This window comes from Theropithecus gelada, chromosome X (assembly GCF_003255815.1).
Source record: "Theropithecus gelada isolate Dixy chromosome X, Tgel_1.0, whole genome shotgun sequence".
Classification (NCBI taxonomy): domain Eukaryota; kingdom Metazoa; phylum Chordata; class Mammalia; order Primates; family Cercopithecidae; genus Theropithecus; species Theropithecus gelada.
In genome coordinates, this window is record NC_037689.1 from 151,789,360 (window position 1) to 151,817,042 (window position 27,683).

The 27,683-nt window shown below is 61.5% G+C and overlaps 1 protein-coding gene across 6 annotated transcripts; it reads left to right on the top strand.

The window, feature by feature from the left end:
- Window positions 1-756: 756 nt before the first annotated feature.
- On the top strand, window positions 757-26,958 carry FLNA (filamin A). 6 transcript variants are annotated; one of them, XM_025371722.1, is made up of 48 exons: window positions 757-877; window positions 4,044-4,532; window positions 7,338-7,586; window positions 7,690-7,787; window positions 7,884-8,031; window positions 8,661-8,779; window positions 8,872-8,949; window positions 9,040-9,202; window positions 9,286-9,486; window positions 10,023-10,160; window positions 10,250-10,373; window positions 10,546-10,682; window positions 10,784-10,977; window positions 11,168-11,281; window positions 11,375-11,518; window positions 12,794-12,917; window positions 13,000-13,160; window positions 13,246-13,336; window positions 13,430-13,599; window positions 13,776-13,893; window positions 14,017-14,279; window positions 14,977-15,574; window positions 15,663-15,836; window positions 15,922-16,084; window positions 16,162-16,322; window positions 16,414-16,584; window positions 16,948-17,071; window positions 17,163-17,319; window positions 17,901-18,090; window positions 18,250-18,273; window positions 20,429-20,676; window positions 20,790-20,885; window positions 21,018-21,120; window positions 21,209-21,349; window positions 21,457-21,585; window positions 21,773-21,946; window positions 22,041-22,202; window positions 22,294-22,497; window positions 22,574-22,726; window positions 22,823-22,945; window positions 23,051-23,317; window positions 23,477-23,614; window positions 23,802-23,917; window positions 24,461-24,593; window positions 25,293-25,469; window positions 25,633-25,851; window positions 25,935-26,138; window positions 26,449-26,957. In XM_025371722.1, exons 2-48 carry the CDS (start codon window positions 4,160-4,162, stop codon window positions 26,634-26,636), a joined length of 7,944 nt encoding a protein of 2,647 aa, XP_025227507.1. In that variant the 5' UTR covers window positions 757-877; window positions 4,044-4,159; the 3' UTR covers window positions 26,637-26,957. The 6 variants fall into 6 exon arrangements, 5 of the variants coding, with proteins under 5 accessions (XP_025227507.1, XP_025227508.1, XP_025227504.1 ...); XM_025371723.1 differs by lacking the exon at window positions 18,250-18,273 and having other exon boundaries at window positions 26,449-26,958; XR_003117270.1 differs by having other exon boundaries at window positions 771-877; window positions 22,823-23,317; window positions 25,293-25,473; window positions 26,449-26,956.
- Window positions 26,959-27,683: the final 725 nt, after the last annotated feature.

Consider the following 27,683-nt stretch of genomic DNA (forward strand, 5'->3'; position numbering starts at 1 on the left):
AGGAAATGGGCACATAGAAGAGGAAGAGAGAGCCTGGCAGTGCCAGGGCGTGGCTGTGACCGCCATGTTCACAGACACTTGGCTCTTTGGCTGCACTCCGCTGCACACTCCCAGGCTCTGGGACTGCCCCTGAGTGTCCACCTGAGCGGTCCTGTTTCTGCTGCCCACCCCAGGCCAGACCTGGCAGCGCCCGATCGGTGGCAGTCAGGCTCATCCCAGGGCTCAGAGCCCTGCAGTCCCGTCCTGGGGCCCTGCCTGAGGTAGGCGCCCAGCAAACACCTGCAACGACCTGTTGCCCCCACCCCAGGAAACACAATCCCGACTTGGGACAGACACTGGGGGGCCGTGACTGTGGGTGGCTCCTTGGAGAAGGTGGCCTTGGGCCTGGGCCTTTCCACCTGGGGTGCGCTTGGCTCCCCCAGACTCAGACACGCAACGTCCTTGTGATTGGGCCTACACATGAGCCCTGCAGACCCTGTGGGCGCTGGAGGCGACTCCCCACCCTCCGCCGAAGTCCTCCCTCCCCCAGGGCCTGGCGGCCCTCGCCGGCGGTGAGCTCATCTCGGGGGGCGGCGTCGCCTGGCGGCGGGTCGCTGGAGCTCATGGCGCGCCCCCGCACCCCGCCCCCCACGCACCCATCCCGGGCTCCTGGGCAATTTTACCAATTAAGGCTTTCTCGCCAGGCCGGGCCGGGCGCGGGGCGGGCGCGGGGCGGGGGTGCGGCCAACAAGAAGGCGGGCGGCGGCGGCCCATTCGCGTGGAGGCGCGTCGCGCGCAGCGGACGCCGACAGAACCCCGAGGCGCCCGGCGCGGGCGCGAAGGCGATCCGGGCGCCACCCCGCGGTCACCGGCCACCGGTCGCTCTCAGGGACAGCAGGTGAGGTCTCCGCGGCCCGGCTTCGCGCCTTGCGCCGTAGGGTCGCCGCGCTCCTTGTCGGCCGGGGGCGGGGTTGGAGAAGGCGGGCACAGAGGCCCGAGAACGCAGGCGCCAGCTCGCGCCCAGGTCCGGGCCAGGTTCAGCTGGGATGCGTGAGCCGATGGAGGCGCCCCTGACATCTGGGAGTGAGTGTCCAGAGAATGTCTTCCCTAGTTGACCCACGAGCCGTGTCTGTGCCCACGAATGTGGGAGCCTGAGGCCATGGGGGGGGTCCCCTAGAGAAAGAGGGTGTCTGGGCACTTGCCAGGAAACTGGTGCCTGCGTGGGTGCCCATGAACAGACTGCATGCCTGAGAGAGAAGGGCCCTGACACCAGGAACTTGTGTGGACTCAGGGTGAGTGGCCACCTGGAAGGACACTTCTCAGTCAGTGTGCCCACTGGGAGGGGGACAGCGTGTCCTTTTCTGGCTCGAGTCCACGGGACACCAGCTGCTTTGGGCAAAGGGGAGCTGGTTCTTGGGCTGCTGTACTCCATGGCGGCCATGGTGAGGTTGAGGCCAGGCTAGGTTCCTTGGTCGGGCCCTGGGCCATATCCCAGATTGGCTCTGAGCTGGATGCGCACTGCCAGCCAGGATGTGACCAACAATGTCCCCAGATTCCCATGCCACCTGGGGCCAGGCAAAGTAGGTTAAAGTCCACTGGCAGACCCATTTGTAAGTGCTCTGAGTACACTGCCGAGGTGGGAGCTTGGGAATGGGCAGCCTCACCTGCCGCACCTGGACTTGCCAGCACAGGTCTCTTCTCACCTTGCCAATCTGCTGCTTCCTTCCCTCCTGCGCCCCCTGGCTACACAGGCCTGGAAATGGCTCCTTAGGGATCCCAGCTGAACAGCCCCTGGGCTTGGGCTATACCTCCCAGTGGGAGGGTCTGGCCTGGGGTCTGAGGGCCAGGGGTGGTGTGGTGGGCGGGGTGTGTCTAACATCCAAGAATCTACTCCAAATAAGGGAAAATATGAAAGAGCTGGATTTTGGCTTCCCAGGACTGCCCGATCTGGGGGCTCTGGGATCGGGCGACATCTGGCGGTGATACTATGTTCTAGGGACAAGAAGCCTCTACACGCCCATTCCTTGTTTCCTCTAAATAGGGAAAAGCTAGGGCTGGAAGACAGGGCACCCATCTCCTGACACCCTTTCTGCTGGAATTGACTACTGGTCACTCTGACTCAGTTTCCCTGAGCTCTGAAGATTAAGGAATGAACCCAGACAACCCAACTCAATGGCCCTTAGTGGAGAGTAAATTCTTGATGGAATTCCGTGCCTGGGAACTTGCTTTCCAGTGGGGCAGGGGGACCAGAAGGACAACTTCAAACCTGTCTTGAATGGGGCCTGGCAGGGAGGGATCTGTATGGGTCCCCCCTTTCCAGTCCTCCCTCCCACCTCCACCCCAGCTCCCAGACGCCCAGGTGCACTTGGTGCAGGTGTGTCTCAAAGTCGTCAGGAGAGGGGACAATATACAGGGGTTGGCCTCAGTACTGGAAAATGCCATTTGCACCCCCTAACACCACCACTAGTGGGAAAAACCAGTGGGGCCACAGGCAGCCCCGAAGTGAATGTGCTGGGTGGATCACACACAGCCCGACCACATGTCATGTAGACAACTAGGGCTACAGGAGAGTCAACCATATTTGGGCATGACGTGCTGGCCAAGCCGGAGCCTCCTCCTCTCACTGGTCTTTAGCAGATAAATTAATTATTACTAGAATTGAGCAGGAGGGACAGATACCTGCCTTCCTAGAAAAAAACACTCAGAGGAGGAAACATTCCGGAGAGGGGAGGTACCGAGGACTGAGAGAGGGAGTGCATGCTGGGGAGGAAGCCATAGGCAGGCTGGCTTCTGGCTGAAGATAGTAGCAGTGAGCATCCCCAACAGTTCCCTGGTCCCAGTCTACATCTCAGCACAGCAGCCGCTGCACCATCTCCAGAGTTATCTACCAGAAAATTTTGAGTGAATAGCCCCCACTGCTCTGAGGACACAACCCCCCAGGCCCCTGATCCTTGTCCTCAGGCCTCCTCTGCACCTGCCACCACACCCGAAGCCCACCCAGACCCAGGTGTTCAGAGTCTGACAAGTCTTATGGGAACCGCTGAGCAGGCTCCTCTGGGTCTGGAATGCCACTCCCGTTTGTCCCCTGGCTGGCCATGCTGGGCTCAGGGGCCTTTCCGACAGGAGAGGACCCCGGCTTCAACTCCCCCCAGTGCCCCGGGTGAACTGGCATGAATGATTAGGCGGGCACACGTCTCTGCACACATCGCACGGCACCCTCTGCCCGCGCCCACTGGCGTGCCCGTTGGCACGCCCGGACCCCTTCAAAGGTTGCTTGCTCCTGGAGTGTCGGCGGCCTCCTGGCCCAGTGCCCCATATCCTCCGGGGTGGAGGGAAGCAGAGAGGGAGGCGGTGGGAAGCAGCGGGCACAGGTGCGCAGGCGAGGGCCCTACAGACTGGGAAGGCGGGCCCGTGGCAGGGGGTCTGCGGGGACCGCGTAGGCGCAGGCCTTGCCCTGCAGCCGCTTCCCAGGTGATGCGCACACAAAGGGCCCTCGGCAGTGCCTGGTCCGGGGCCGCCGCTCTCCACGGGTTCGCTCTTAGGGTTGGCCCCTTCCCGCCGCTGCCGGGGCGGCGGACCGGGATGCCGCCGGGGAACCCTAGGCCCTGGGGGCCCGGGGAAGGGGGATGACGGTGGGAGGGTAGGGTTGTGCAGGGACGGGGCAGAGCCCAAGTGACTTAGGGACGAGAACCACCCCACCCCTCGCAGGAGCCCTGGGGAAGGAAAGTCCCTTGTAAGGCGCGCCGGCTGCAGGCCAAGCAGTCCCGCGCCAGATACTGCTCAGCCTTTCCTCGCTCTGGGGCGCGTTTCCTGCAGCGCCAACGCGAGGCCGCGGGGCTGGGAGCATCCTTGCCCACTCCAGGGCCCAGCGACCCACCCCGGAGCCCGGGTTTCGCGTCTGATCAGCCAAAGCCCGGGGCCTAGTGGGGGCATTCCAACGGGCGGGGCGGGGCGGGGTGGGGCAGTCGCGCCCCCGAAGCCCCACCCCACGGCCCCTCCCCGCAGGAGGCCCGCCCCCTGGCCCCGCCCTCCGCCCGCATTTAAAGGGCTCGCTCTCTCCGCAGCGCAACCTCTGCTTCCTTCCTCGCCTCCCGCGCGCCGAGGTGCCTGCGACTTTAATTAAAGGGCCGTCCCCTCGCCGAGGCTGCAGCACCGCCCCCCCGGCTTCTCGCGCCTCAAAATGAGTAGCTCCCACTCTCGGGCGGGCCAGAGCGCAGCAGGCGCGGCTCCGGGTGGTGGCGCTGACACGCGGGACGCGGAGATGCCGGCCACCGAGAAGGACCTCGCGGAGGACGCGCCGTGGAAGAAGATCCAGCAGAACACTTTCACGCGCTGGTGCAACGAGCACCTGAAGTGCGTGAGCAAGCGCATCGCCAACCTGCAGACGGACCTGAGCGACGGGCTGCGGCTCATCGCGCTGCTGGAGGTGCTCAGCCAGAAGAAGATGCACCGCAAGCACAACCAGCGGCCCACTTTCCGCCAAATGCAGCTTGAGAATGTGTCGGTGGCGCTTGAGTTCCTGGACCGCGAGAGCATCAAACTGGTGTCCATCGGTGAGGGACGCCCCGAAGCGCCGGGCGGGCGGGCGGGCAGGAGGGGGCGGGAATTCCGTGCGTCCTTCCATCCCCCCGGGCGGACCCCTCCAAACCACCTCCTTCCGGGCTGCGGCGCAGCTCCCGAGGCCCCCGGCTGCTCTGCTCCACGCGGGCCTGGAGAACAAAGGCGCGCGCGGGCTGGCGGGCTGGCCGGCCGGGCGTGCGAACCGCTACGCGCCCCCGCCCGCCGCGCCCCGGCTGGCCGGCGCCCAGGCTGAACTCACATCCTCAGCAGGCCGCGCCCCCGCAGATGTGCTCGCGGTGGGAGTGGGCCTGGGGGGTCGGGCACTGGGCAGGCTCTGGCCCTGCGCCCCATCCTCGAGGAGGAGGAGGCCCAGGCTCTCCCCCCACAGCTGTTTAGAGAGGGCCCTCTGGCTTCAGACTCCCCTTGTTTCTAAAGTGTGGGTTGGAGCTCGTGCGTCCCATTGTCTAGGACTCTGGGCTCTTTCTGTCCCTGGAGAATGCGTCGCCCATCGGAGATGGCTCCAACCACCAGTTTAGATCTACCTCCCCCACACACACAGGGAACCTGGGGGCCAGAAAGAAGCGTAGTTAGCAAAACTGTACCCGGAGTTGGGCGTGGTTGACTGAGGGACCTGGCTTGTAGACTACTTGGACGCCAACGTTTCTGTTCGTCTTGGGCCAAATTCTTGCTTCCATGTTGGCCTTGCTTTTCTGCGTATAGCACGCAGGAGTTGGTTGGTAGATGCTCCGGCGTGCACTGTGCCAGCCCAGTGTCTGTGTCACTGGACTGGAGAGGCTGGCATTGACCAGGCCTGCTGCAGCATCCCAGTTCTTTCTCAAGATAGGGGCTGCTTGGAAGGGCAGGCACCAGAACGGGTGACTTGGGGGTGACGTTGAACAGGGAGAGGAGAGGGATGATTCTCTTCTTCAGAACTGAGAGGCCTTCCAGTTATCCCTGCAGCTCTGGAATGGCCCTTGCTGAACCCAAGAAAGTGAGGGACCAAGACTTGGGTTCCCCCAGCCACTCAGAGGGCAGATCCCAAGAATTGAAGTTCTTTCTTTGGAATGCCAGTTGAGGCGAGGGGCAGGCCCACCCCCCCAAGTCCCAGCCTCAGTCTAGCCAAGCTGAGTCATTTCAGAGTCCTGGATGGTGTGGGGGGGGGGGGCGACCGGATGTGGGGAGGCGGGCCACACCCCAGCTCTTTGGGGGGGGTCTCCTCCCTCCTCCCAGCTCCCCTCCTCCTTGTGAGCTGGCTGGAGCAGGCCTAGTTCCCAGAGCTTTGCCATATAAGGCAAAAAAATGTTGGAAAGCAGCAGTGATTAGGGGAGGGAGGGGCTGGCTGGCCCGGGGGCTGGGGAAAGGGGGTGGGATGGGGCGGGGCCATCCAGCCAGGCAGTCTCCCAGCCCTGGGCCCTGGTCCTTCACACTCTCTTTTGGGAGGGGGATGGGGACGGAGTAGGTTGGCCTAACATGGACCTGGTGGGCCTGGTTGCTCCCCGTGTGGGGGTCGTTAAGGGGTCTCAGGATGGATTGGGGTGGGGGCCTGATGGGAAGCCCTGGCTGGCCTTGTTCCCTGGCCTTGCACCCTCAGTCCTCTCTGAGCCCCTCTCCCCGCTGCCATTTAGGGAGAGTGAAAGGCAGCCTCGTGGGGCCAGGACCAATCTGGGAACTGGGGAGGCCACTCTACTTTGAGCGGCCCACCTGGCCCTCCAGGTGCTGCCTGCTGGGCTGGGAAGCAGCTGCCGTGGACGGCCCAGCCCCTCCTCATAGACCCACCCCCTAGTTGAATCACCAGAGAAGTATTTTGTCTGATGATGGGAGAGGCTGACAGCGCTTCTGAAGATGAGCTTAGAAAGCCCAGACCATCCTGCCTTGAGCCTGAAACCCAGAAGTAGCTTTGGGTGGGGCCCAGAGCACAGCAGGGTTGCCATGGCAATGGGGGGTGTCGGGGACCCGCCCTAACCACTTCCCCTGTGGCGAGCCTGCCGAGGCCCAGGCCCGTTAGGTGGCAAGTGGGTCAGGCAGTGGGTGGCAAGGGGGTTCCCACAGTGTCTCCTGCTGCCAGTCCGGCATCTCCCGATGGGCCCCAGTGAGTCAGGGCCATGTGGCCCAACTGCTGGTTCCTTTGGACTCTGGGCCTCTCCCCTGGCCGGGCCTGTGGCCTCCCAGCTCCAGGCTTGGGTCTTCGAGGTGGTAGAGGAAGTGGAGGTGGTGGTGGGGGTCACACTCCTTTACCCAAAGGGTGTTTGCCCAACTCCCCCACTTCCCCTGCCTCACCCCACCCACCCTGGAACAACAGTTGTATTTCCCAACCACCCAGGGCCACCCGTCTTCCTCTTCCTCAGCCCCAGCCCCACTCCAGGTCATGGGCCCTGGCTTCTGGGCCAGCTGGAGCCAATCTCCTCCTCCTGGTTCCCCATAGGCCCCTGAGGCGGGTGGCAGACCCCTGCTCTGGCAGCTGTGGACACTGTCCAGCTGTTCTCCAGAGCTGACCATCTGTGGGCTGGGTCTGCCCTCTGCCCTTCCTCTGGGCCCAGGGCTTCTGGCAGTAATCATACCCTGCTATCATCGCATGTCTGTGGGTATCTCCCCTCACCCCAAAGTCTCCTTTACTTCTGAACACCCCCTGGGATGCTGGGCAGAGAGGGCCTCATCCACTTCCTACCACTGGTCAAGACGGGGTGTCTCCCTCCTCCTTGGCCCCCCCTATCCCGTGCTACCAGACCATGACCCCAAAGCCTGGGAGCGGCCCCTCCCGCACAGCTGTGTGCCCAGTGTAGCCACTCTTCTACTCACAGACAGCAAGGCCATCGTGGACGGGAACCTGAAGCTGATCCTGGGCCTCATCTGGACCCTGATCCTGCACTACTCCATCTCCATGCCCATGTGGGATGAGGAGGAGGATGAGGAGGCCAAGAAGCAGACCCCCAAGCAGAGGCTCCTGGGCTGGATCCAGAACAAGCTGCCACAGCTGCCCATCACCAACTTCAGCCGGGACTGGCAGAGCGGCCGGGCCCTGGGTGCCCTGGTCGACAGCTGTGCCCCGGGTGAGGGGGCACAGAGGCAGGAGAGACTGGGCTGGGGTTGCCCATGGGTGGCCCTTGAGGGGGTTCTGTAGCCCCCGGATTCACAGCCTTCCTTGTGCCATAGGCCTGTGTCCTGACTGGGATTCTTGGGATGCCAGCAAGCCTGTGAACAATGCACGAGAGGCCATGCAGCAGGCGGATGACTGGCTGGGCATCCCCCAGGTACACCTGCCCGGCCCGTCTGCGGCTGTAGGGGACCGGATCGGCAGTTGGGAGAGACTCGGAGGCCCGATGGCTCCTGTTTTCTGCCCGTGACAGGTGATCACCCCCGAGGAGATTGTGGACCCCAACGTGGATGAGCATTCTGTCATGACCTACCTGTCCCAGTTCCCCAAGGCCAAGCTGAAGCCAGGGGCACCCTTGCGGCCCAAACTGAACCCGAAGAAAGCCCGTGCCTACGGGCCAGGTGAGGGAGCCCAGCCAGGGGTGCACCCATGTGCCAATGTCTTACCCATAAGACAGTGTCCCATCCAAACGTGGAGGTCCCGAGGGGTCTTGGGTTACATGGTGGCTAGGTGATCAGGCCACCCAAAAGTCAGACAGGAGTGGGTCGGGACTAGTGACAACACTCCACTGAGTAGGCAAGAGAATGCCAACACGTTCCTCCAGTCACAGAAACCTGCAGCGTGAGGTCCTCGGGGAGGTAGCACCCAGTGGTCTTTGTTATAAATGGAGATGAACCAGAACTCAGTAACAGGGACCTAAAACCCAGTCACAGCTCACACAGGAACGAGGGCCCAGTGCGGTGAGAATGAATGTTCCAGAAAACAGGCACAGGCCTGTCCCAGCGGCAAGAGCACAGCTGGGTCCCGAGGCCAGGCTTTGTGCCGCAGCTCACACTGAATGAACTTGCCCAGTTTGGAATGTGCCTGACTTAGGGGCCAGCAGGGAGGGGCGTTGAGCCTGCAGAGGCCTGGGGGCTGGCATGCCACCGGTGCTCTTGCCCGCCTCCCTTAGCATCCAGGGCTGAGGGGTGGAGGGGTGAGGCTGTGGCCCTAACAACTGGCCTGTGGTTGGCTCGCCCTCCCCTGCCAGGCATCGAGCCCACAGGCAACATGGTGAAGAAGCGGGCGGAGTTCACTGTGGAGACCAGAAGTGCCGGCCAGGGAGAGGTGCTGGTGTACGTGGAGGACCCGGCTGGACACCAGGAGGAGGTAGGGCTAGCTGCTGGCAGCGGAGACCCCGCAGCACTCCCTTTCAGTGGGGCTGCTCTTAGCGAAGGCTCACAGGCTCCTTCCCACTGCAGGCAAAAGTGACTGCCAATAATGACAAGAACCGCACCTTTTCCGTCTGGTACGTCCCCGAGGTGACGGGGACTCATAAGGTGAGCCCTTGGCCAGTGGGGAGGCTTGTGACCTCAGGCGGTGGCTGGAGGTCCCTAGCCTACCCTCACGGCCCACCCTTCTGGGGACAGGTCACTGTGCTATTTGCTGGCCAGCACATCGCCAAGAGCCCCTTCGAGGTGTATGTGGATAAGTCACAGGGTGACGCCAGCAAAGTGACAGCCCAAGGCCCCGGCCTGGAGCCCAGTGGCAACATCGCCAACAAGACCACCTACTTTGAGATCTTTACAGCAGGTAAGGGGAGGCTGCCGAGGCCCGGCTGGTCTGTGGGGAGAGGCACACTGGGGCCGGGGAGCTAAGCAGGTGCCTTGTGGCAGGAGCTGGCACGGGCGAGGTTGAGGTTGTGATCCAGGACCCCGCGGGACAGAAGGGCACGGTAGAGCCTCAGCTGGAGGCCCGGGGCGACAGCACATACCGCTGCACCTACCAGCCCACCACGGAGGGTGTCCACACCGTGCACGTCACGTTTGCCGGCGTGCCCATCCCTCGCAGCCCCTACACTGTCACTGTTGGCCAAGGTAGGCCCGGCCCTGACCGCCCTCTGCTGTGGCACTGCAGTCTGGGCCTCCCACAGGAGGGGGAGCCCCCTGGTCCAGTCCCGCTGCAGCCCACCCCAGGGCGCCTACTCTTTGAGCTTCCACTGTCTGGGCACCTGCTGTCTTTCCTCCCCTGCTGGGGCCCTTCCTCCTCTCCTCTCCTCGCCCCTCTCCATCTCTCTCCTCACGCTTTCACCTTTGGAAGAGCTCGCTCCAGCTGTCTAGAAACCTGCTGCTCTCTGCTCTGCCCACGGGGTCAACGGTACTTGGATCTGTCTTCTTCTTGGAAGGGAGGGCGGGGGGCTCTGGGCTGGTGTGTAGCAGGTGGGAGGAGGCCTGCCATGTCCTGGCCCAGGCCACAGTTACTGGGGTCACGGTTCCTTCCAGTTCTTTCTTGCATGTCCCCCTCCAACCAAACTCTGAGGGACCCTCCAGTCCTGACAGCCCCGCCCTGCAGGAGGCAAGGGAGGGGTCACCCAGCCGAGCTGCTGGTGCTCAGCTGGCCCCTCTGCCTACAGCCTGTAACCCAAGTGCCTGCCGGGCAGTCGGCCGGGGCCTCCAGCCCAAGGGTGTGCGGGTGAAGGAGACAGCCGACTTCAAGGTGTACACAAAGGGCGCTGGCAGTGGGGAACTGAAGGTCACCGTGAAGGGCCCCAGTAAGTTGGCCTGGAGCCAGGCCAGGGTGGGTGGCGGCAGCCCCCAGGTTCACTGCTGGGCAGGCCTGAGGCCCTCCTTGTCTTCGCAGAGGGAGAGGAGCGCGTGAAGCAGAAGGACCTGGGGGATGGTGTGTATGGCTTCGAGTATTACCCCACGGTCCCTGGGACCTATATCGTCACCATCACGTGGGGCGGTCAGAACATTGGGCGCAGGTGAGGCCCCCAGGCATCCCTCTCCCAGCTCTGCACATTCTGCCTCTTCCTCCTGCCTCCCCACCTGATGATGAGGGGCCACACGGGCTCTTCCTGCCTGGCCGCCACAGTGGGGCCCAGGCTGGCTCATGTAGTGATTCTTGGTGTTCCTGTGTGGCTCTCCCATTCGCAGTCCCTTCGAGGTGAAGGTGGGCACCGAGTGTGGCAATCAGAAGGTGCGGGCATGGGGCCCTGGGCTGGAGGGCGGCGTCGTTGGCAAGTCAGCAGACTTTGTGGTGGAGGCTATTGGGGACGACGTGGGCACCCTGGGTAAGTTGGGGGCTGCACCATGGGCACCTGGGGACAGACGATGGCAAGGACAACCCACCCTGAGGCTCCAGGGCACTGAGGGGACTGTTGGCTGTTGTCAGGCTTCTCGGTGGAAGGTCCATCACAGGCCAAGATCGAATGTGACGACAAGGGTGATGGCTCCTGTGATGTGCGCTACTGGCCGCAGGAGGCTGGCGAGTATGCCGTTCACGTGCTGTGCAACAGTGAGGACATCCGCCTCAGCCCCTTCATGGCTGACATCCGTGATGCGCCCCAGGACTTCCACCCAGACAGGGTAAAGAGCAGGCAGCGATGGCCTAAGTCTCATCCTGCTGCTCCTGCTTGGGGTCCAGTGGGGGTGGGCCCGGGTCCTGGGCTGGTATCCCCAGCAGTATTCCTGGCACTGTGTCCCTCGCCACCCTGCCTGGGTTGTGGCTCAGGCAGCCTAGACCTGGTCCCCTGACAGCTGGGTGGTCTCCCACTAGGTGAAGGCACGTGGGCCTGGATTGGAGAAGACAGGTGTGGCCGTCAACAAGCCAGCAGAGTTCACAGTGGATGCCAAGCACGGTGGCAAGGCCCCACTCCGGGTCCAAGTCCAGGTAGAGTGCCCATGGGTGTTGGGGGCAGGGCAGGTGTGGGTACCCAGGCCTGGGCACTGACCAGCAGGCCACCTGCTCCTACCTGCCTGACAGGACAATGAAGGCTGCCCTGTGGAGGCATTGGTCAAGGACAATGGCAACGGCACTTACAGCTGTTCCTACGTGCCCAGGAAGCCAGTGAAGCACACAGCCATGGTGTCCTGGGGAGGCGTCAGCATCCCCAACAGCCCCTTCAGGGTGAGTCAACCTCCAGCAGCCTTTAGTCCCTCTCGACAGCATTCACATAGCACACAATTCATCCATGTCAAGTGGGTGGAGCATATTCACATCATCCCAGAAAGAAACTCCACGCCATCCTGACTCCTCTGTCCCACAGCTCCTGTTTTCTGCTGTGGCTTTGCCTGTCCTAGACATGTTCTATACACGGAACCGCGTGCCACATGTGGCTTTTTGTGTCTGGCTTCTTTCGCTCACCACGAAGTTTACTGTGTGTTCATTCACGTTTAGCATGTCTTGGTGTTTCGTTCCTTTATTATGATCTTATTTATTTATTTTTAAAATTTTTATTCTTTTTTTTTTTGAAACAGAGTCTTGTTCTGTTTTCCAGGCTGGAGTGCAGTGGCACGATCTTGGCTCACTGCAAGCTCTTTCTCCCAGGTTCATACCATTCTCTTGCCTCACCCTCCCGAGTAGCTGGGACTACAGGCACCTGCCACCCACCCAGCTATTTTTTTGTATTCTTAGTAGAGACTGGGTTTCACCGTGTTAGCCAGGATGGTGTCGATCTCCTGACCTTGTGATCCACCCGCCTCAGCCTCCTGAAGTGCTAGGATTACAGGCGTGAGCCACTGTGCCCAGCCTTTTTTTTTTTCTTTTTTTTTTTTTTTTGAGCCGGAGTTTTGCTTTTGTTGCCCAGGCTGGAGTGCAGTGGCGTGATCTCAGCTCATTGCAACCTCCGCCTGCCAGGTTCAAACAATTCTCCTGCCTCAGCGTCCTGAGTAGCTGGGCATGCGCCACTATGCCCAGCTAATTTTGTATTTTTAGTAGAGACAGGGTTTCTCCTTGTTGGTCAGACTGGTCTCGCGCCCCTGACCCCAGGTGGTCCACCCACCTTGGCCTTCCAAAGTGCTGGGATTACAGGCGTGAGCCACCATGCCTGGCCGCTTCATTCCCTTTTATGGCTGCATAATACTCCATCGTGTGGCCAGACCACATTCCATTTGTCTGTTCACTTGCTAACAGATATCGAGGATGGGCTTGCCTTTGGTGATCATAAACAGTGCTGTTAACAGTGGGTCCAGGTGTTTGCATGGACGTTTGCTTTCATTTCTCTTGGGTAGTTGCCTCGGAGTGACCTGGAGCATCACCCAGTCCCTCTGTGGTCAACTGAGGAACTGCCAGGCTCTTCCCAAGGCAGTTGGGCCATTCTGTGTGCCTGCCAGTGTAGCCGAGGGAGCCTCTGAGTCTCCTCCAGGCTGCTCATGCCCTTACCCTTGCCCCTGTGCCCTACAGGTGAATGTGGGAGCTGGCAGCCACCCCAACAAGGTCAAAGTATATGGCCCCGGAGTGGCCAAGACAGGGCTCAAGGCCCACGAGCCCACCTACTTCACTGTGGACTGCGCCGAGGCTGGCCAGGGTAAGGCCTGGCTGTAGGTGGGAGGGCAGGTGGCTGGGATGTCCCTGCAAGGTCTCAGCCTCCGTTCCTCTCCCCGCCACAGGGGATGTCAGCATCGGTATCAAGTGTGCCCCTGGAGTGGTAGGTCCCGCTGAAGCTGACATCGACTTCGACATCATCCGCAACGACAATGACACCTTCACGGTCAAGTACACACCCCGGGGGGCTGGCAGCTACACCATTATGGTCCTCTTTGCTGACCAGGTGAGTGCTGTGCTCCTGACCGCTAAGATGTCATTGCAGATAATGTCTGCCCTCCTCTAAGGCCTTCTCCTCCCACTGCTTGCAGGCCACGCCCACCAGCCCCATCCGAGTCAAGGTGGAGCCCTCTCATGACGCCAGTAAGGTGAAGGCTGAGGGCCCTGGCCTCAGTCGCACTGGTGAGTACAGGTACCCCATGGCAGGTTGTGGGGCATCAAGGGTAGGAGGGCTTAGGGCAGGGTGCCCCTACACGGTCCCTATGTGTTCCTCAGGTGTCGAGCTTGGCAAGCCCACCCACTTCACAGTCAATGCGAAAGCCGCTGGCAAAGGCAAGCTGGACGTCCAGTTCTCAGGACTCACCAAGGGGGATGCAGTGCGAGACGTGGACATCATCGACCACCATGACAACACCTACACAGTCAAGTACACGCCTGTGCAGCAGGTAGCTGCGCCCTCCACTACGGTGACCGAGTTCCCAGCCTCCTCACACAGCTCCGAGGGACTTACTGCCCACCCTCATTCCTTACCTGGGAAAGGGCAGGCATGGAGGCCCAGGAGGGGGTTGGGGAGCAATTCTAGTGTCTCTAAATGCCCCCTTCCCTTCTGCACCCTTCCTAGGGTCCAGTAGGCGTCAATGTCACTTATGGAGGGGATCCCATCCCTAAGAGCCCTTTCTCGGTGGCAGTATCTCCAAGCCTGGACCTCAGCAAGATCAAGGTGTCTGGCCTGGGAGAGAGTAAGTAGTTGGGGCCCTTGTTGCAAAGGCCTTGTCACATAGGCACCCCCAGCCCGAGTGTCATCCCAGGGATTGACTGAGCTGGGTGTCATGTCTCTCTCCTTCCCTTCATCGTTTCTACAGAGGTGGACGTTGGCAAAGACCAGGAGTTCACAGTCAAATCAAAGGGTGCTGGTGGTCAAGGCAAAGTGGCATCCAAGATTATGGGCCCCTCAGGTGCAGCAGTGCCCTGCAAGGTGGAGCCAGGCCTAGGAGCTGACAACAGTGTGGTGCGCTTCGTGCCTCGTGAGGAAGGGCCCTATGAGGTGGAGGTGACCTATGACGGCGTGCCTGTGCCTGGCAGCCCCTTTCCTGTGGAAGCTGTGGCCCCTACCAAGCCTAGCAAGGTAACTGGGGTATGGGAGGCCCTAAGGGTAGAGAACCTACTGTGTTCTCTGAGGGCCCAGAGGGCACCCCATCTTCTCCAGACCTGCCCTCAATCCTCCTTTTTTTTTTTTTTTTTCTGAGACAGACTGTTAACCTTGACCCCGTTTAAGTGAGAGTAAAGGGGAGGAGGGAAATAGAAACCCACAAAAAGTCATCAGGGTTAAAGCATTTTTTTTTCTTTTCTTTTTTTTTTTTTTGAGAAAGAGTCTCACTCTGTCGCCCAGGCTGAAGTGCACTGGCGCGATCTCGGCTCACTGCACCTTCTGCCTCCCGGCTTTAAGCGATACTCCTGCCTCAGCCTCCCAAGTAGCTGGGATTACAGGTGCCCGCCACCACGCCTGGCTAATTTTTGCATTTTTAGTAGAGACGAGATTTCACCATGTTGGCCAGGCTGTTCTCAAACTGCTGATCTCAGGTGATCCACCTGCCTTGGCCTCCCAAAGGGCTGGGGTTATAAGTGTGAGCCACCGTGCCCGTCCCTCCTTTTTGTCCTTATGACTGATGGATGGCCCATCTGGCAGGCAGCCTGGGCCCGCCAGCATCCCTGTTTGGTGAGGGCAGGAAGCCAGGGCAAGGGGAGGCAGGTGGAGAGTCAGGCAGGAGGTCTGGGGTCAGGGGCATAGCATGGCCTTGGCTCCTGACCCCTTCTTCCCTCAGGTGAAGGCGTTTGGGCCGGGGCTGCAGGGAGGCAGTGCAGGCTCCCCCGCCCGCTTCACCATTGACACCAAGGGCGCCGGCACAGGTGGCCTGGGCTTGACAGTGGAGGGCCCCTGCGAGGCACAGCTCGAGTGCTTGGACAACGGGGACGGCACATGTTCCGTGTCCTACGTGCCCACCGAGCCCGGGGACTACAACATCAACATCCTCTTCGCTGACACCCACATCCCTGGCTCCCCATTCAAGGCCCATGTGGTTCCCTGCTTTGACGCATCCAAAGTCAAGTGCTCAGGCCCTGGGCTGGAGCGGGCCACCGCTGGGGAAGTGGGCCAATTCCAAGTAGACTGCTCGAGCGCAGGCAGTGCAGAGCTGACCATTGAGATCTGCTCAGAGGCGGGGCTGCCAGCCGAGGTGTACATCCAGGACCACGGCGACGGCACGCACACCATCACATACATTCCTCTCTGCCCCGGGGCCTACACTGTCACCATCAAGTACGGCGGCCAGCCTGTGCCCAACTTCCCCAGCAAGCTGCAGGTGGAGCCCGCAGTGGACACTTCCGGCGTCCAGTGTTACGGGCCTGGGATTGAGGGCCAGGGTGAGTTGCCCTGCCGTGGGGTATGTGGCAGCGGGGACACAGGGACCAGAACCCCAGAGCCCCAAGCCTCCTCTCTGTCCCTTTGCAGGTGTCTTCCGTGAGGCCACCACTGAGTTCAGTGTGGACGCCCGGGCTCTGACACAGACCGGAGGGCCGCACGTCAAGGCCCGTGTGGCCAACCCCTCAGGCAACCTGACAGAGACCTACGTTCAGGACCGAGGCGACGGCACGTACAAAGTGGAGTACACGCCTTACGAGGAGGGTGCGTGCTGGGGCTCCCACAGGCTGGTGGACGGTGGTGGGTGGGGTGGCCCGGGCTCCTCGTGACCCGGCCTGCACTCCTCCAGGACTGCACTCGGTGGACGTGACCTACGACGGCAGCCCCGTGCCCAGCAGCCCCTTCCAGGTGCCCGTGACTGAGGGCTGTGACCCCTCCCGGGTGCGTGTCCATGGGCCAGGCATCCAAAGTGGCACCACCAACAAGCCCAACAAGTTCACTGTGGAGACCAGGTGAGGGAGCCCCCAGGAGCCTGGGTGGCCAGTAGGCCTGGGAACCCCAGGAATGACCGGCTGTCTGTTTGGACCAGGGGAGCTGGCACGGGCGGCCTGGGCCTGGCTGTAGAGGGCCCCTCCGAGGCCAAGATGTCCTGCATGGATAACAAGGATGGCAGCTGCTCAGTTGAGTACATTCCTTATGAGGCTGGCACCTACAGCCTCAATGTCACCTATGGTGGCCATCAAGTGCCAGGTGAGGAGGTGGCAGCCAGGGCAGGGCCGGGACTGTCTGCTCCTCCCCACCCTGTCTCATACAGCTGCCATACCTTTGCCCCAACCCTCAGGCAGTCCTTTCAAGGTCCCTGTGCATGATGTGACAGATGCGTCCAAGGTCAAGTGCTCTGGGCCCGGCCTGAGCCCAGGCATGGTTCGTGCCAACCTTCCTCAGTCCTTCCAGGTGGACACAAGCAAGGCTGGTGTGGCCCCACTGCAGGTCAAAGTGCAAGGGCCCAAAGGTGAGTGTTTGCATGCCTGGAGCCGGGGGTCGGGAGGCCCAGAGTGCAGAAGTGGTGCAAGTGTATAGGTGTTTTCGGAAGAGCCTCAGATGACAGTGCATCCACGAGGGGACTTAGAGGAGGTAGAGCAGATGGGACTTGGTCACTGAGCAGATGTGGCAGGAAGGCAGGCGGGCAAGGTTCCCAGCTGGCACCCAGATGGGTGTCTTTTGTGTCAGAGGGGTCAAGGCTATTCCCAGGGTCGGGCGGATGAGGATAAAGCGAGGTCTAGGCCTGGGGCTGGGTCCTGGCAGTCCAGTGTGGTGGGATAGGAATGGAGGCCTAGGAGACTAGCTGAGGCTCTGTCCCTGGGGCTGGGGCCAGGCCTGGTGGAGCCAGTGGACGTGGTGGACAACGCTGATGGCACCCAGACCGTCAATTATGTGCCCAGCCGAGAAGGGCCCTACAGCATCTCAGTGCTGTATGGAGATGAAGAGGTGCCCCGGAGGTAAGAGGCAGGGCCTGCTGCCTGTGGGGAGTAGCCCAGGCTGGATGTTGAGAACCTGTCTGACTGCTCATCACAACACCCATACCCACAGCCCCTTCAAGGTCAAGGTGCTGCCTACTCATGATGCCAGCAAGGTGAAGGCCAGTGGCCCCGGACTCAACACCACTGGCGTGCCCGCCAGCCTGCCCGTGGAGTTCACCATCGATGCAAAGGATGCTGGGGAGGGCCTGCTGGCTGTCCAGATCACGGTGAGCCCCAGGAACAAGCAGGGGAGGCAAGGGGGCCTGGGCCTGGGAGGCTGGAGTGTGGGCTGTGGTGGCCAGTGTCTGATATCCCTGGGGAGCCGCACCAAGGAGGGCAGGGAAGGACAGGGCCCCTGTCTTTGGTTCGCTAAGGTTGTGACTACCTTAGGATAGTGGTGACAGGCACAGGCTTCCCCAGACATGCACTTGCTGTTAACTTTGAGCATGTCACCAAAGCCTTTTGTGCCTCAGTTTCCCCACCTGTAATATTCTCATGGGGCAGGTATAGGATAAAAACTTGAGAACACCCAGGTGAGCTCCTCCTAGTGCTGGACAGGCCCTGGGGCTGAGGATGGGTGCCAAGCTCCCTGGCTGTGCCTATTGTCATGTGGGGAGTGTGGGATGTTTTAGTCTCCATTCTGGACTCTGCCAGGTGCAGGCAGCCCTTTGGGCCATAGCAGTTGAGAGGCCTGAGGCCCAGAGGCTGTCCCTGTAGCAGCCACGCTGGGCGCTTTCCAGGAGCGCCTGAGGCAGGCCTGGGGCTACTTGGTCTTGAGCCAACTGCCTCCCCTGCCTCTGCCACACAGGATCCGGAAGGCAAGCCGAAGAAGACACACATCCAAGACAACCATGACGGCACGTATACAGTGGCCTACGTGCCAGATGTGACGGGTCGCTACACCATCCTCATCAAGTATGGTGGTGACGAGATCCCCTTCTCCCCGTACCGCGTGCGTGCTGTGCCCACCGGGGACGCCAGCAAGTGCACAGTCACAGGTGAGCCAGCCTGCCGTTGGCCGCTGCGGCGCTCGGCACGGGGCTTGGGTTGTGCCTGTGTGCAAGGGCTCGCTGCTTGGGGCGGCGTGTGGGAGTGGGGGCTGCCCCCTTGAGTGACTCACCTGACCTTTCTCCTTGCTCTCTGCCTTCTCACCTCAGTGTCAATCGGAGGTCACGGGCTAGGTAAGCTGCTTGCTGGGGCCACTCCCAATGCCCCTCTTGTCCAGAGGGGCAACTTCCTTTCCTCTTGGAGCCGATTCCCAGGACAGTTCCAGCTGCAGCTCTAGGCAGGGACAGAGTTGGGGGGGGGCGCAGAAGATGAGGCTGTGGGCTGGAGGGCGAGGGCCCAGGGAGGCTTCCGGAGCTGAGCATGACCGCTCCGGCTCTCCCCCTCTCTGGGCCTTTATTTCCCCATCTGAGAACTCGGGTTGCAGCTGAGAGCTTTGGGGTAAGGTGCATCCTGAGAGGCACCCCACTGGGGACTTTGGGGTCTCGGGATCTTGGCACCCAGGGAAGCACAAGGGTTCCTGTGTGGGCTGAGGGAACAAGGGGTCTCCCTGACTCAGTGGGAGCCCCAGCCCTGGCCAGATCCACAGACCCCCATCCCCACCTTCCAGGGGCCTCTGCGTCCCGGGCTGGGGGAGGTGCATGAGCGGGTGGGGCTGGCTGGTAGTACAGTAGCGCCAGTATCGACTGCTTGGGCGGCCAGCATGGCGGGGCCCGGCCCAGCCTCAGAGCCCCAAAGTGCATTGTGACCCGTCTCCCTCCTTCCCCCTTCCCCCATCCCCCAGCAGTGACGTTATTCAGACATTCCCCAACAGGCATGGAGGGTCACCTGCCCCAGCCAGGGACACCCGGGAATGCTGATGAGAGGCTACAGGCCTGGCATTTGGGCAAGGTGGCTAAGGAAAGGGTTAGAGGGTGGCTAGAGTTTTGCGGCAGGAGCGAGATGGCTTTATAGAACAGGCCGTAGGTAGGATCTGATGTGACAGGCGTGTGTGTGCAGGGCTGGGGAGGCTGGGGAGTGCTGATTGCAGGGCCTTGGGGGCTTTGGGGGTGGGAGCAAGACTCAGTAACCTCATTTCCCTGGCTATTGTTTGCAGAATGGAGACAGGGAGGGGGGGTGCTGAAGTTGCTCTCCGGCAAGCTTGGTGGCCAGGGGGCTTCAGTGAGAGCCAAATTAGGAGGCATACTTTGAGGATGGAGTGGCTCAGACCTGCGGATGGCCAGCCTGGAGCTGGGCAGGGAAAGTGGGGAGAGTTGGGTACCTGTGAGGTTGGGGTCCAAGACACTAACTAGATGTCATGGGGTGGGCATGAATGAAGCCTCCCAGGGCAGCGTGGGCAGCAGGCAGCCAGGTCTGGAGCTCGGGAGAGCTGCCTGGCCGCGGCAGGCCAGCATGGAGCCTAGTGCAGCAGGAGCCCTCGGCCGATAGCGGGACTTGGTGGCAGAGCCCCTCGAGCTTGGCCTTCAAGTGGGTTTCGTGTTCCTGGCTGCTTCCCTGGCAGGAGGCCAGGCTGCAGGGGACACTGTCACTGCCAGGCCTCACAGCCCACAGCCCCCCAAGCCTCCACGGCGGAGCTCCAGATCATAACGTCACTGTCTCTCCCCTTTCCTCGGGCACTCTGGGGCCCTGGAGCCTGCTCAGCTGCTCTGCCCTCGCAACCCAGCAGTGGTGGCTGTAGCTTGGGCCTCCTGTTCCCTGTCTCCCTGGGTGCTGTCCCCGCTCTGCCAAGCCTGCTGCACTGCGCTACTCGGGTGCTAACCCCACTGCCTTCCGCTTCCCCGTTCCCACTCCTGCCTGCACCGGGCTGCTTTTCACCGCGAGCCTTCTCAGTTGTCAGGAAACTCCGGTTTCACCATCAGGCCTGGGGGGTGGGGAGGCAAGTGTCACGTCCCCCCACGCTGCAGCAGGACTCTGCCTCACCGCGTCCACACACAGCAATGGGGGCCGGGGCCAGGCCACAGGGGTGCAGGCAGCCGTGTACCCAGCCAGATGCTGACGTTCAGCAGTGTGGGCCGTGGTGCTGGATGAGGCTGAGTAGGCAAGGGAGTGGCTGTCAACACTTAGGCTGGAGTGGGCCCTTCCTTTTCCTCCCAGGCACCTGGGTGCTACCGTCGGGCCCCTCCCACACGGGCACTTGAGGTGGTCAGGAGAACCCTTCCTGCCTTCTGAGAAACCACTCGCCATCCCAGCTTGGAGGGGCAAGAGGCCGGGCGGCCTGGCTGTGCTTGGTGGTGGCAATGAGAGGCCTGTGTGGGCGGCAGGCGGACGGGAACAACCTGAGCCCAAGCTCACACACTGGCCCCCCTTTGGGGACCCACCCTGCCCCACCAGGTGCTGGCATCGGCCCCACCATCCAGATTGGGGAGGAGACGGTGATCACCGTGGACACTAAGGCAGCAGGCAAAGGCAAAGTGACATGCACCGTGTGCACACCTGATGGCTCAGAGGTAGATGTGGACGTGGTGGAGAATGAGGACGGCACTTTTGACATCTTCTACACGGCCCCCCAGCCGGGCAAATACATTATCTGTGTGCGCTTTGGTGGCGAGCACGTGCCCAACAGCCCCTTCCAAGTGACGGTGAGGAGGGGTGGGGGGTAGGTCAGCAGGGGCGTCTGGCAGGTCCTGGCCTGTTCCCCTGGGGCCCCTCTGTGACAACAGACTCTCCAGCAGCTCTCTGCTTTGCCCTGCAGGCTCTGGCTGGGGACCAGCCCTCGGTGCAGCCCCCGCTACGGTCTCAGCAGCTGGCCCCACAGTATACCTACGCCCAGGGCGGTCAGCAGACTTGGGTACGCCTGGCCAGCTAGGGACACTGGGGCTAGCCAGCTGGGTGTTCTGTGAGGCCCTATTTTACTGTGTGTGAGGAGGGACCCCCAGATCCTCCCACTGCCCCTCACCCATGCCCTGTGTCTCCACTGCAGGCCCCAGAGAGGCCCCTGGTGGGTGTCAATGGGCTGGATATGACCAGCCTGAGGCCCTTTGACCTTGTCATCCCCTTCACCATCAAGAAGGGCGAGATCACAGGTGAGTGGGGACTAGGAAGGAGCTCGGGAGCCAAGGAGGCCAGATTGTGCCAATGAGCTGCCCTGACCTCAGCCCCACTGCCCCACAGGGGAGGTTCGGATGCCCTCAGGCAAGGTGGCACAGCCTGCCATCACTGACAACAAAGATGGCACCGTGACCGTACGGTATGCACCCAGTGAGGCTGGCCTGCACGAGATGGACATCCGCTATGACAACATGCACATCCCAGGTGGGCCTGCCCTGCCTCTGCCCAATCCACTGCCACCACCTCACAGAGAGATGGGACTGGGGGACACATGAGGCTGCCATTCCACAAGGCCCTTCTTCCTGCCTCAGGAAGCCCCTTGCAGTTCTATGTGGATTATGTCAACTGCGGCCATGTCACTGCCTATGGACCTGGCCTCACCCACGGAGTAGTGAACAAGCCTGCCACTTTCACCGTCAACACCAAGGATGCAGGAGAGGGTGAGCAATACCTCCGGTCTTGACCTGCTCTGTGCCCGGGATGCCCTCACCGGGCTAAGGACTGGACTCAGGAGATACTCCTGAATGGGGCTCCCTGCCCTGCTGCCCTGGCCATTGGGGCTCCTCAGTGTAGGCCAACTGGAGTGTCCCCAGCATAGTTCCCATGCTCACCCACGGCTCTCTCCAGGGGGCCTGTCTCTGGCCATCGAGGGCCCGTCCAAAGCAGAAATCAGCTGCACTGACAACCAGGATGGGACATGCAGCGTCTCCTACCTGCCTGTGTTGCCGGGTGACTACAGCATCCTAGTCAAGTACAATGAACAGCACATCCCAGGCAGCCCCTTCACGGCCCGGGTCACAGGTGGGTGGCACTGGGAGCAGTGACAAACGGGTGGCAGGATGGGCATGGTCTCCCATGGCTGGACACACAGTGATGGCTGGCCTGCCCCCACCAGGTGACGACTCCATGCGTATGTCCCACCTAAAGGTGGGCTCTGCCGCCGACATCCCCATCAACATCTCAGAGACGGATCTCAGCCTGCTGACAGCCACTGTGGTCCCGCCCTCAGGCCGGGAGGAGCCCTGTTTGCTGAAGCGGCTGCGTAATGGCCACGTGGGTAAGTGGCCGAAGAGTCCAGGGGTTTCAGAAAGGCAGCAGTCTGTGGGAACCCACGCCTTCCCTGACTGACAGCCCTGCCCTGTGTCCAGGGATTTCATTCGTGCCCAAGGAGACAGGGGAGCACCTGGTGCACGTGAAGAAAAACGGCCAGCACGTGGCCAGCAGCCCCATCCCGGTGGTGATCAGCCAGTCGGAAATCGGGGATGCCAGTCGCGTTCGGGTCTCTGGCCAGGGCCTTCACGAAGGCCACACCTTTGAGCCTGCAGAGTTTATCATTGATACCCGAGATGCAGGTAGGCAGTGGCTGCCCACCAGCTGGGGTGGGAACACTCTGCATAGCACCGAAGCTCAGGGGTATCCATTCCCCAGGCTATGGTGGGCTCAGCCTGTCCATTGAGGGCCCCAGCAAGGTGGACATCAACACAGAGGACCTGGAGGACGGGACGTGCAGGGTCACCTACTGCCCCACAGAGCCTGGCAACTACATCATCAACATCAAGTTTGCCGACCAGCACGTGCCTGGTGAGTGCAGCAGTGCCTCGGCAGCCCCCGTCACTACACCAGGGCCCACATGCGGTATGTGACCGGAGGGGCGTGGGCCGTGCTTTCTTCCTGCAGGCAGCCCCTTCTCTGTGAAAGTGACAGGCGAGGGCCGGGTGAAAGAGAGCATCACCCGCAGGCGTCGGGCTCCTTCAGTGGCCAACGTTGGCAGTCATTGTGATCTCAGCCTAAAGATCCCTGGTAGGGGCTGTGGGGAGCCTGGGGAGGGGTCCTGGGGCTCAAGCAGCCCCAAGAGGAGGGGTGGAGCCCAGGGCTGCTGCTCACTAGCCCATCCCCACCCTGCAGAAATTAGCATCCAGGATATGACAGCCCAGGTGACCAGCCCATCGGGCAAGAGCCATGAGGCCGAGATCGTGGAAGGGGAGAACCACACCTACTGTATCCGCTTTGTTCCTGCTGAGATGGGCACACACACAGTCAGCGTCAAGTACAAGGGCCAGCACGTGCCTGGGAGCCCCTTCCAGTTCACCGTGGGGCCCCTAGGGGAAGGGGGAGCCCACAAGGTCCGAGCTGGGGGCCCTGGCCTGGAGAGGGCTGAAGCTGGAGTGCCAGGTAGGCCTGCTCACACGCTGAGCGCTCGCTCTCCTGTGTTGGCCGGGGTGGGGTTGGGGGTGGAGGAAGGAGCTGGCAGACATGTCTACCTTGGCTATGCCTGGAGGGGGCCAAGGCTGGTGGAGCAGCCTTCAGTGAGGACACACTGTTCTCCCACAGCCGAATTCAGTATCTGGACCCGGGAAGCTGGTGCCGGAGGCCTGGCCATTGCTGTCGAGGGCCCCAGCAAGGCTGAGATCTCTTTCGAGGACCGCAAGGACGGCTCCTGTGGTGTGGCTTATGTGGTCCAGGAGCCAGGTACTGGGAACCCGGCTGGGGTTGGAGGAGGTGGGGCCTGAGTGTGGGTATTGGACCCAGGGATTGCACAAATGACCCTGCGTGGCACTCACTCTTCACTTTCAGGTCCCAGGGCCACCCAGGCTGTTCGTGGGAGGCGGGAGGCCCAAAGGCTGATGAACCGGTCTTACGCTCTTTCCCTGCCCAGGTGACTACGAAGTCTCAGTCAAGTTCAACGAGGAACACATTCCCGACAGCCCCTTCGTGGTGCCTGTGGCTTCTCCGTCTGGCGATGCCCGCCGCCTCACTGTTTCTAGCCTTCAGGTGAGGCACTGAGAGAAACCGCCCACCTGCGGCTCCTGGGCCCGGACAGACCAGAGCTACCGCAGAGAGCAGGCCTCGGCCCTGTGTCCAGTGACCCCCTGGCCCAGCTCTGGGTTCCAGGCCTCTGCTCTGGCCGGGTGCAGCCCACGCTTGGGGTCGGCAGGAAATATCCTGCCCACCACGTGGAGTTTTTCTCGTGTCTCAGGTCTAAAGGCTTTGAACAGAAGCCTGTGCCCCTTGAGCACCAGGGCTGTGGTTTAAAGAGGGACAGCCTGCCAAGGCTGGGTGCTGCCCACAGGGTGGGGCCGCCCTCCCTTCCTGCCACCTGGGTGTGTGTGATGGCAGAGTGTGGGGGCAGGCGTGGGGATGTGTGCCTGTGGCTTGCTGCCCCTTGCAAATCAGTGGCTCTCCCTCTTTAAACCAAGTTGGACGCCAGATGGGTAAGTGCAACCCGCGGGCCTCCTGCTCCTGGGGCCTTTCCTTTCTCCCTTGCCCTTGCCCTGGCCCAAGCCCCCCATCTAACCATGTCTGCTGTGCTTCCAGGAGTCAGGGCTAAAGGTCAACCAGCCAGCCTCTTTTGCAGTCAGCCTGAATGGGGCCAAGGGGGCGATCGATGCCAAGGTGCACAGCCCCTCAGGAGCCCTGGAGGAGTGCTATGTCACAGAAATTGACCAAGGTGAGGCCCTGTCCCCGCCCGGCCGCCCTGCCCTGCTGGCTGGAAGCAGGCTGAGAGTACAAAAGGAAGGTACCGCTTCTGTAAGCAGCCAAGACGGGGCCCCATCTCCTGGCCCCCCTAAGCCAAGCAACCCTTTCCCAATTGGTGACCCAAGCCATTGGGAATGTGGCTCGCCGCCCATGGCTGTTAGGAAGGCCTTCTACCCTGAAGTACCATGCTGTTGCCACAGGCAAAGACTCAAAGTCCAGCCTCAGTGCTGCTCGGCCCTTTAGCCATGGCCATGGTACTTGTGCACAGGCCTGGGGCAACCTTGGGGGTAAGAGGAGCCCAGTGGGCTTCATTTCACAGCCTAGTCCTGCCCTTCCCAGCTGCGTGACCTGAAGCAAGTTCCTGCCTGTCTCTGAGCCCGTTAACATGCAGGGGATATGTTGTTCACGGTAACCTTTCTTAGGAGGCAGCGAGGCCTGGGTTTGGCTTGTAAAAGATTTCTGTCCCAATGCACCCTGGCAGTGGGCAGCTTGAGTGTCTAAAGCTTCGGCCCTCGGGAGGTCTGCTGCAGGGTGCAGGTGCCCAGCATGGCTGGGCTCACACTGATGGACCAGCAAAACGGGTAGGGCCAGGGTTGAGGCTATTCCTCAGACACCATTTGCTGGTTTGAGGAGGAGCCCCAGGCCCACAGCATGGCTCCCTGCTCCTCAGATAAATATGCTGTGCGCTTCATCCCTCGGGAGAATGGCGTTTACCTGATTGACGTCAAGTTCAATGGCACCCACATCCCTGGAAGCCCCTTCAAGATCCGAGTTGGGGAGCCCGGTCATGGAGGGGACCCAGGCTTGGTGTCTGCTTACGGAGCAGGCCTGGAAGGCGGTGTCACAGGTAAGTCTGTGGGTGCGGCTGCAGGTGTGCATGCAGCTGTTAGACCCCTGCCTCCAAGCTCTTGGTGACAACGGGAGGCATCTGGAGGTGACAAGCCTGTGCTGGGTGGCTGAGGACAGGGAGGCAGACCAGTCTGGCTCTGCCTGACCTCCTGTGCTCCCAGGGAGCCCAGCTGAGTTCATCGTGAACACGAGCAATGCAGGAGCTGGTGCCCTGTCGGTGACCATTGATGGCCCCTCCAAGGTGAAGATGGATTGCCAGGAGTGCCCTGAGGGCTACCGTGTCACCTATACCCCCATGGCACCTGGCAGCTACCTCATCTCCATCAAGTATGGTGGCCCCTATCACATTGGGGGCAGCCCCTTCAAGGCCAAAGTCACAGGTAAGCCTGGGGCCAAGCTGTTGGTACCTGCCCAATGCCTGGCACCATGGCCACCTCTTAGCCCCACCCACTCTGCCCTGCAGGCCCCCGTCTCGTCAGCAACCACAGCCTCCACGAGACATCATCAGTATTTGTAGACTCTCTGACCAAGGCCACCTGCGCCCCCCAGCATGGGGCTCCGGGTCCTGGGCCTGCTGACGCTGCCAAGGTGGTGGCCAAGGGCCTGGGACTGAGCAAGGCCTACATAGGCCAGAAGAGCAGCTTCACGGTAGACTGCAGCAAAGCAGGTAGGCAAACTCGGGCCCCCGGCCCACCTTCCCACCAAAATGAGGCCAGAAATCACAGGACGGCCAGTATCTGAGAGAGGGGGGACCACCTTTGGGGTATGGCTGTCACTTCTAGAGCCACCTCCGGGACCCTCAAACAAAGGCCAGGGAGGAACTGGAATCTGCTAAGCCGGCCTGGGTTGGGGAGGTGCTGGCAGCTCTTTAGCAAGAGAGAACTGTCACCCCAGAACTGGCTAGGGACAGGAGAGGAAAGGACACCAGCGGGAGGAAGGGGGCTGGGACCTGTGACTGAGGACCCCTCTTGCCTCAGGCAACAACATGCTGCTGGTGGGGGTTCATGGCCCAAGGACCCCCTGCGAGGAGATCCTGGTGAAGCACGTGGGCAGCCGGCTCTACAGCGTGTCCTACCTGCTCAAGGACAAGGGGGAGTACACACTGGTGGTCAAGTGGGGCGACGAGCACATCCCAGGCAGCCCCTACCGCGTTGTGGTGCCCTGAGTCTGGGGTCAGTGCCAGCCGGCAGCCCCCAAGCCTGCCCCACTATCCAAGCAGCCCCGCCCTCCTCCCCTAAGCCCTGGCCCCTGGGCCACCTTGGCCGCCCGCCTGTCACTGCAGCCGCCCCTGCCCTGTGCCGTGCTGCGCTCACCTGCCTCCCCAGCCAGCCGCTGACCTCTCGGCTTTCACTTGGGCAGAGGGAGCCATTTGGTGGCGCTGCTTGTCTTCTTTGGTTCTGGGAGGGGTGAGGGATGGGGGTCCTGTACACAACCACCCACTACTTCTCTTCTCCAGCCAAGAGGAATAAAGTTTTGCTTCCATTCTCCTGTGGGTGGCTGTAGCTTTGTTGGGGTTGGGGGACCAGTCAAGGCCAACCTGACAGGGGTACCAATGAGCATATCAAAGCGTGGGCCGACCACAGGTCACCTCCCTCCGAGGCTCCTGCTTCACCCCACCCTGACTCCAGAAGGCTCCATCTATACTTGCTTCCTCTGCCTCCCTGAGTTCGAGCCAACGCAAGGAGAGGGACATGTAGCAACGCAGAATGGAGCCCAGGCTGCAAGGAGGCAAAGAGCTGGGGAGGAGAGCCCATTACTGGGTAGGGTGATGTCAGGAAGGCTCCCTGGTGGAGGTGGCCAGATAGTCAAGAGCCCTCTAAGCAGTCCTCAAAATCACAGCAGGCCCTGGCCATCTGCCAGGTAACTTGAACATGCCACCATTCCCCTGAACAAGGGATTGGGATGAGGCCCCCTCCCCTAGGCTCGGTACACGGCCCTTTACAGGTGGCAGTAGGTGGATGCATTCTAAGTGCCAATCCCAGGTACCCTGGGGCCCCTGCTGAGTATCTCCTCATTGGTACCCCTGCCGTGGATTCCCACACTAACCTATGTTCTCCCACTGTAAAGACTGCTCCCAAACACACAACATCCCAAGTCGTCCTGGCTCCTAGTGCTGCCTGCATGCTCTTGGGACATACCAACTGCAGCACACAAAGTTGCCTGCTCCGCGGGCCAAGGGCTTCAGGTGGCTTTGGCCCAGATCAAACCCCTG

Excerpts from the sequence above, each read along its gene's own strand:
- FLNA (XM_025371719.1), top strand. The coding sequence starts at position 4,160 with ATGAGTAGCTCCCACTCTCGGGCGGGCCAGAGCGCAGCAGGCGCGGCT. Across the intron at positions 10,978-11,167 it reads AGGACTTCCACCCAGACAGG|GTGAAGGCACGTGGGCCTGG; the intron begins GTAAAGAGCAGG and ends GTCTCCCACTAG. Across the intron at positions 20,886-21,017 it reads AGGGCGGTCAGCAGACTTGG|GCCCCAGAGAGGCCCCTGGT; the intron begins GTACGCCTGGCC and ends TCTCCACTGCAG.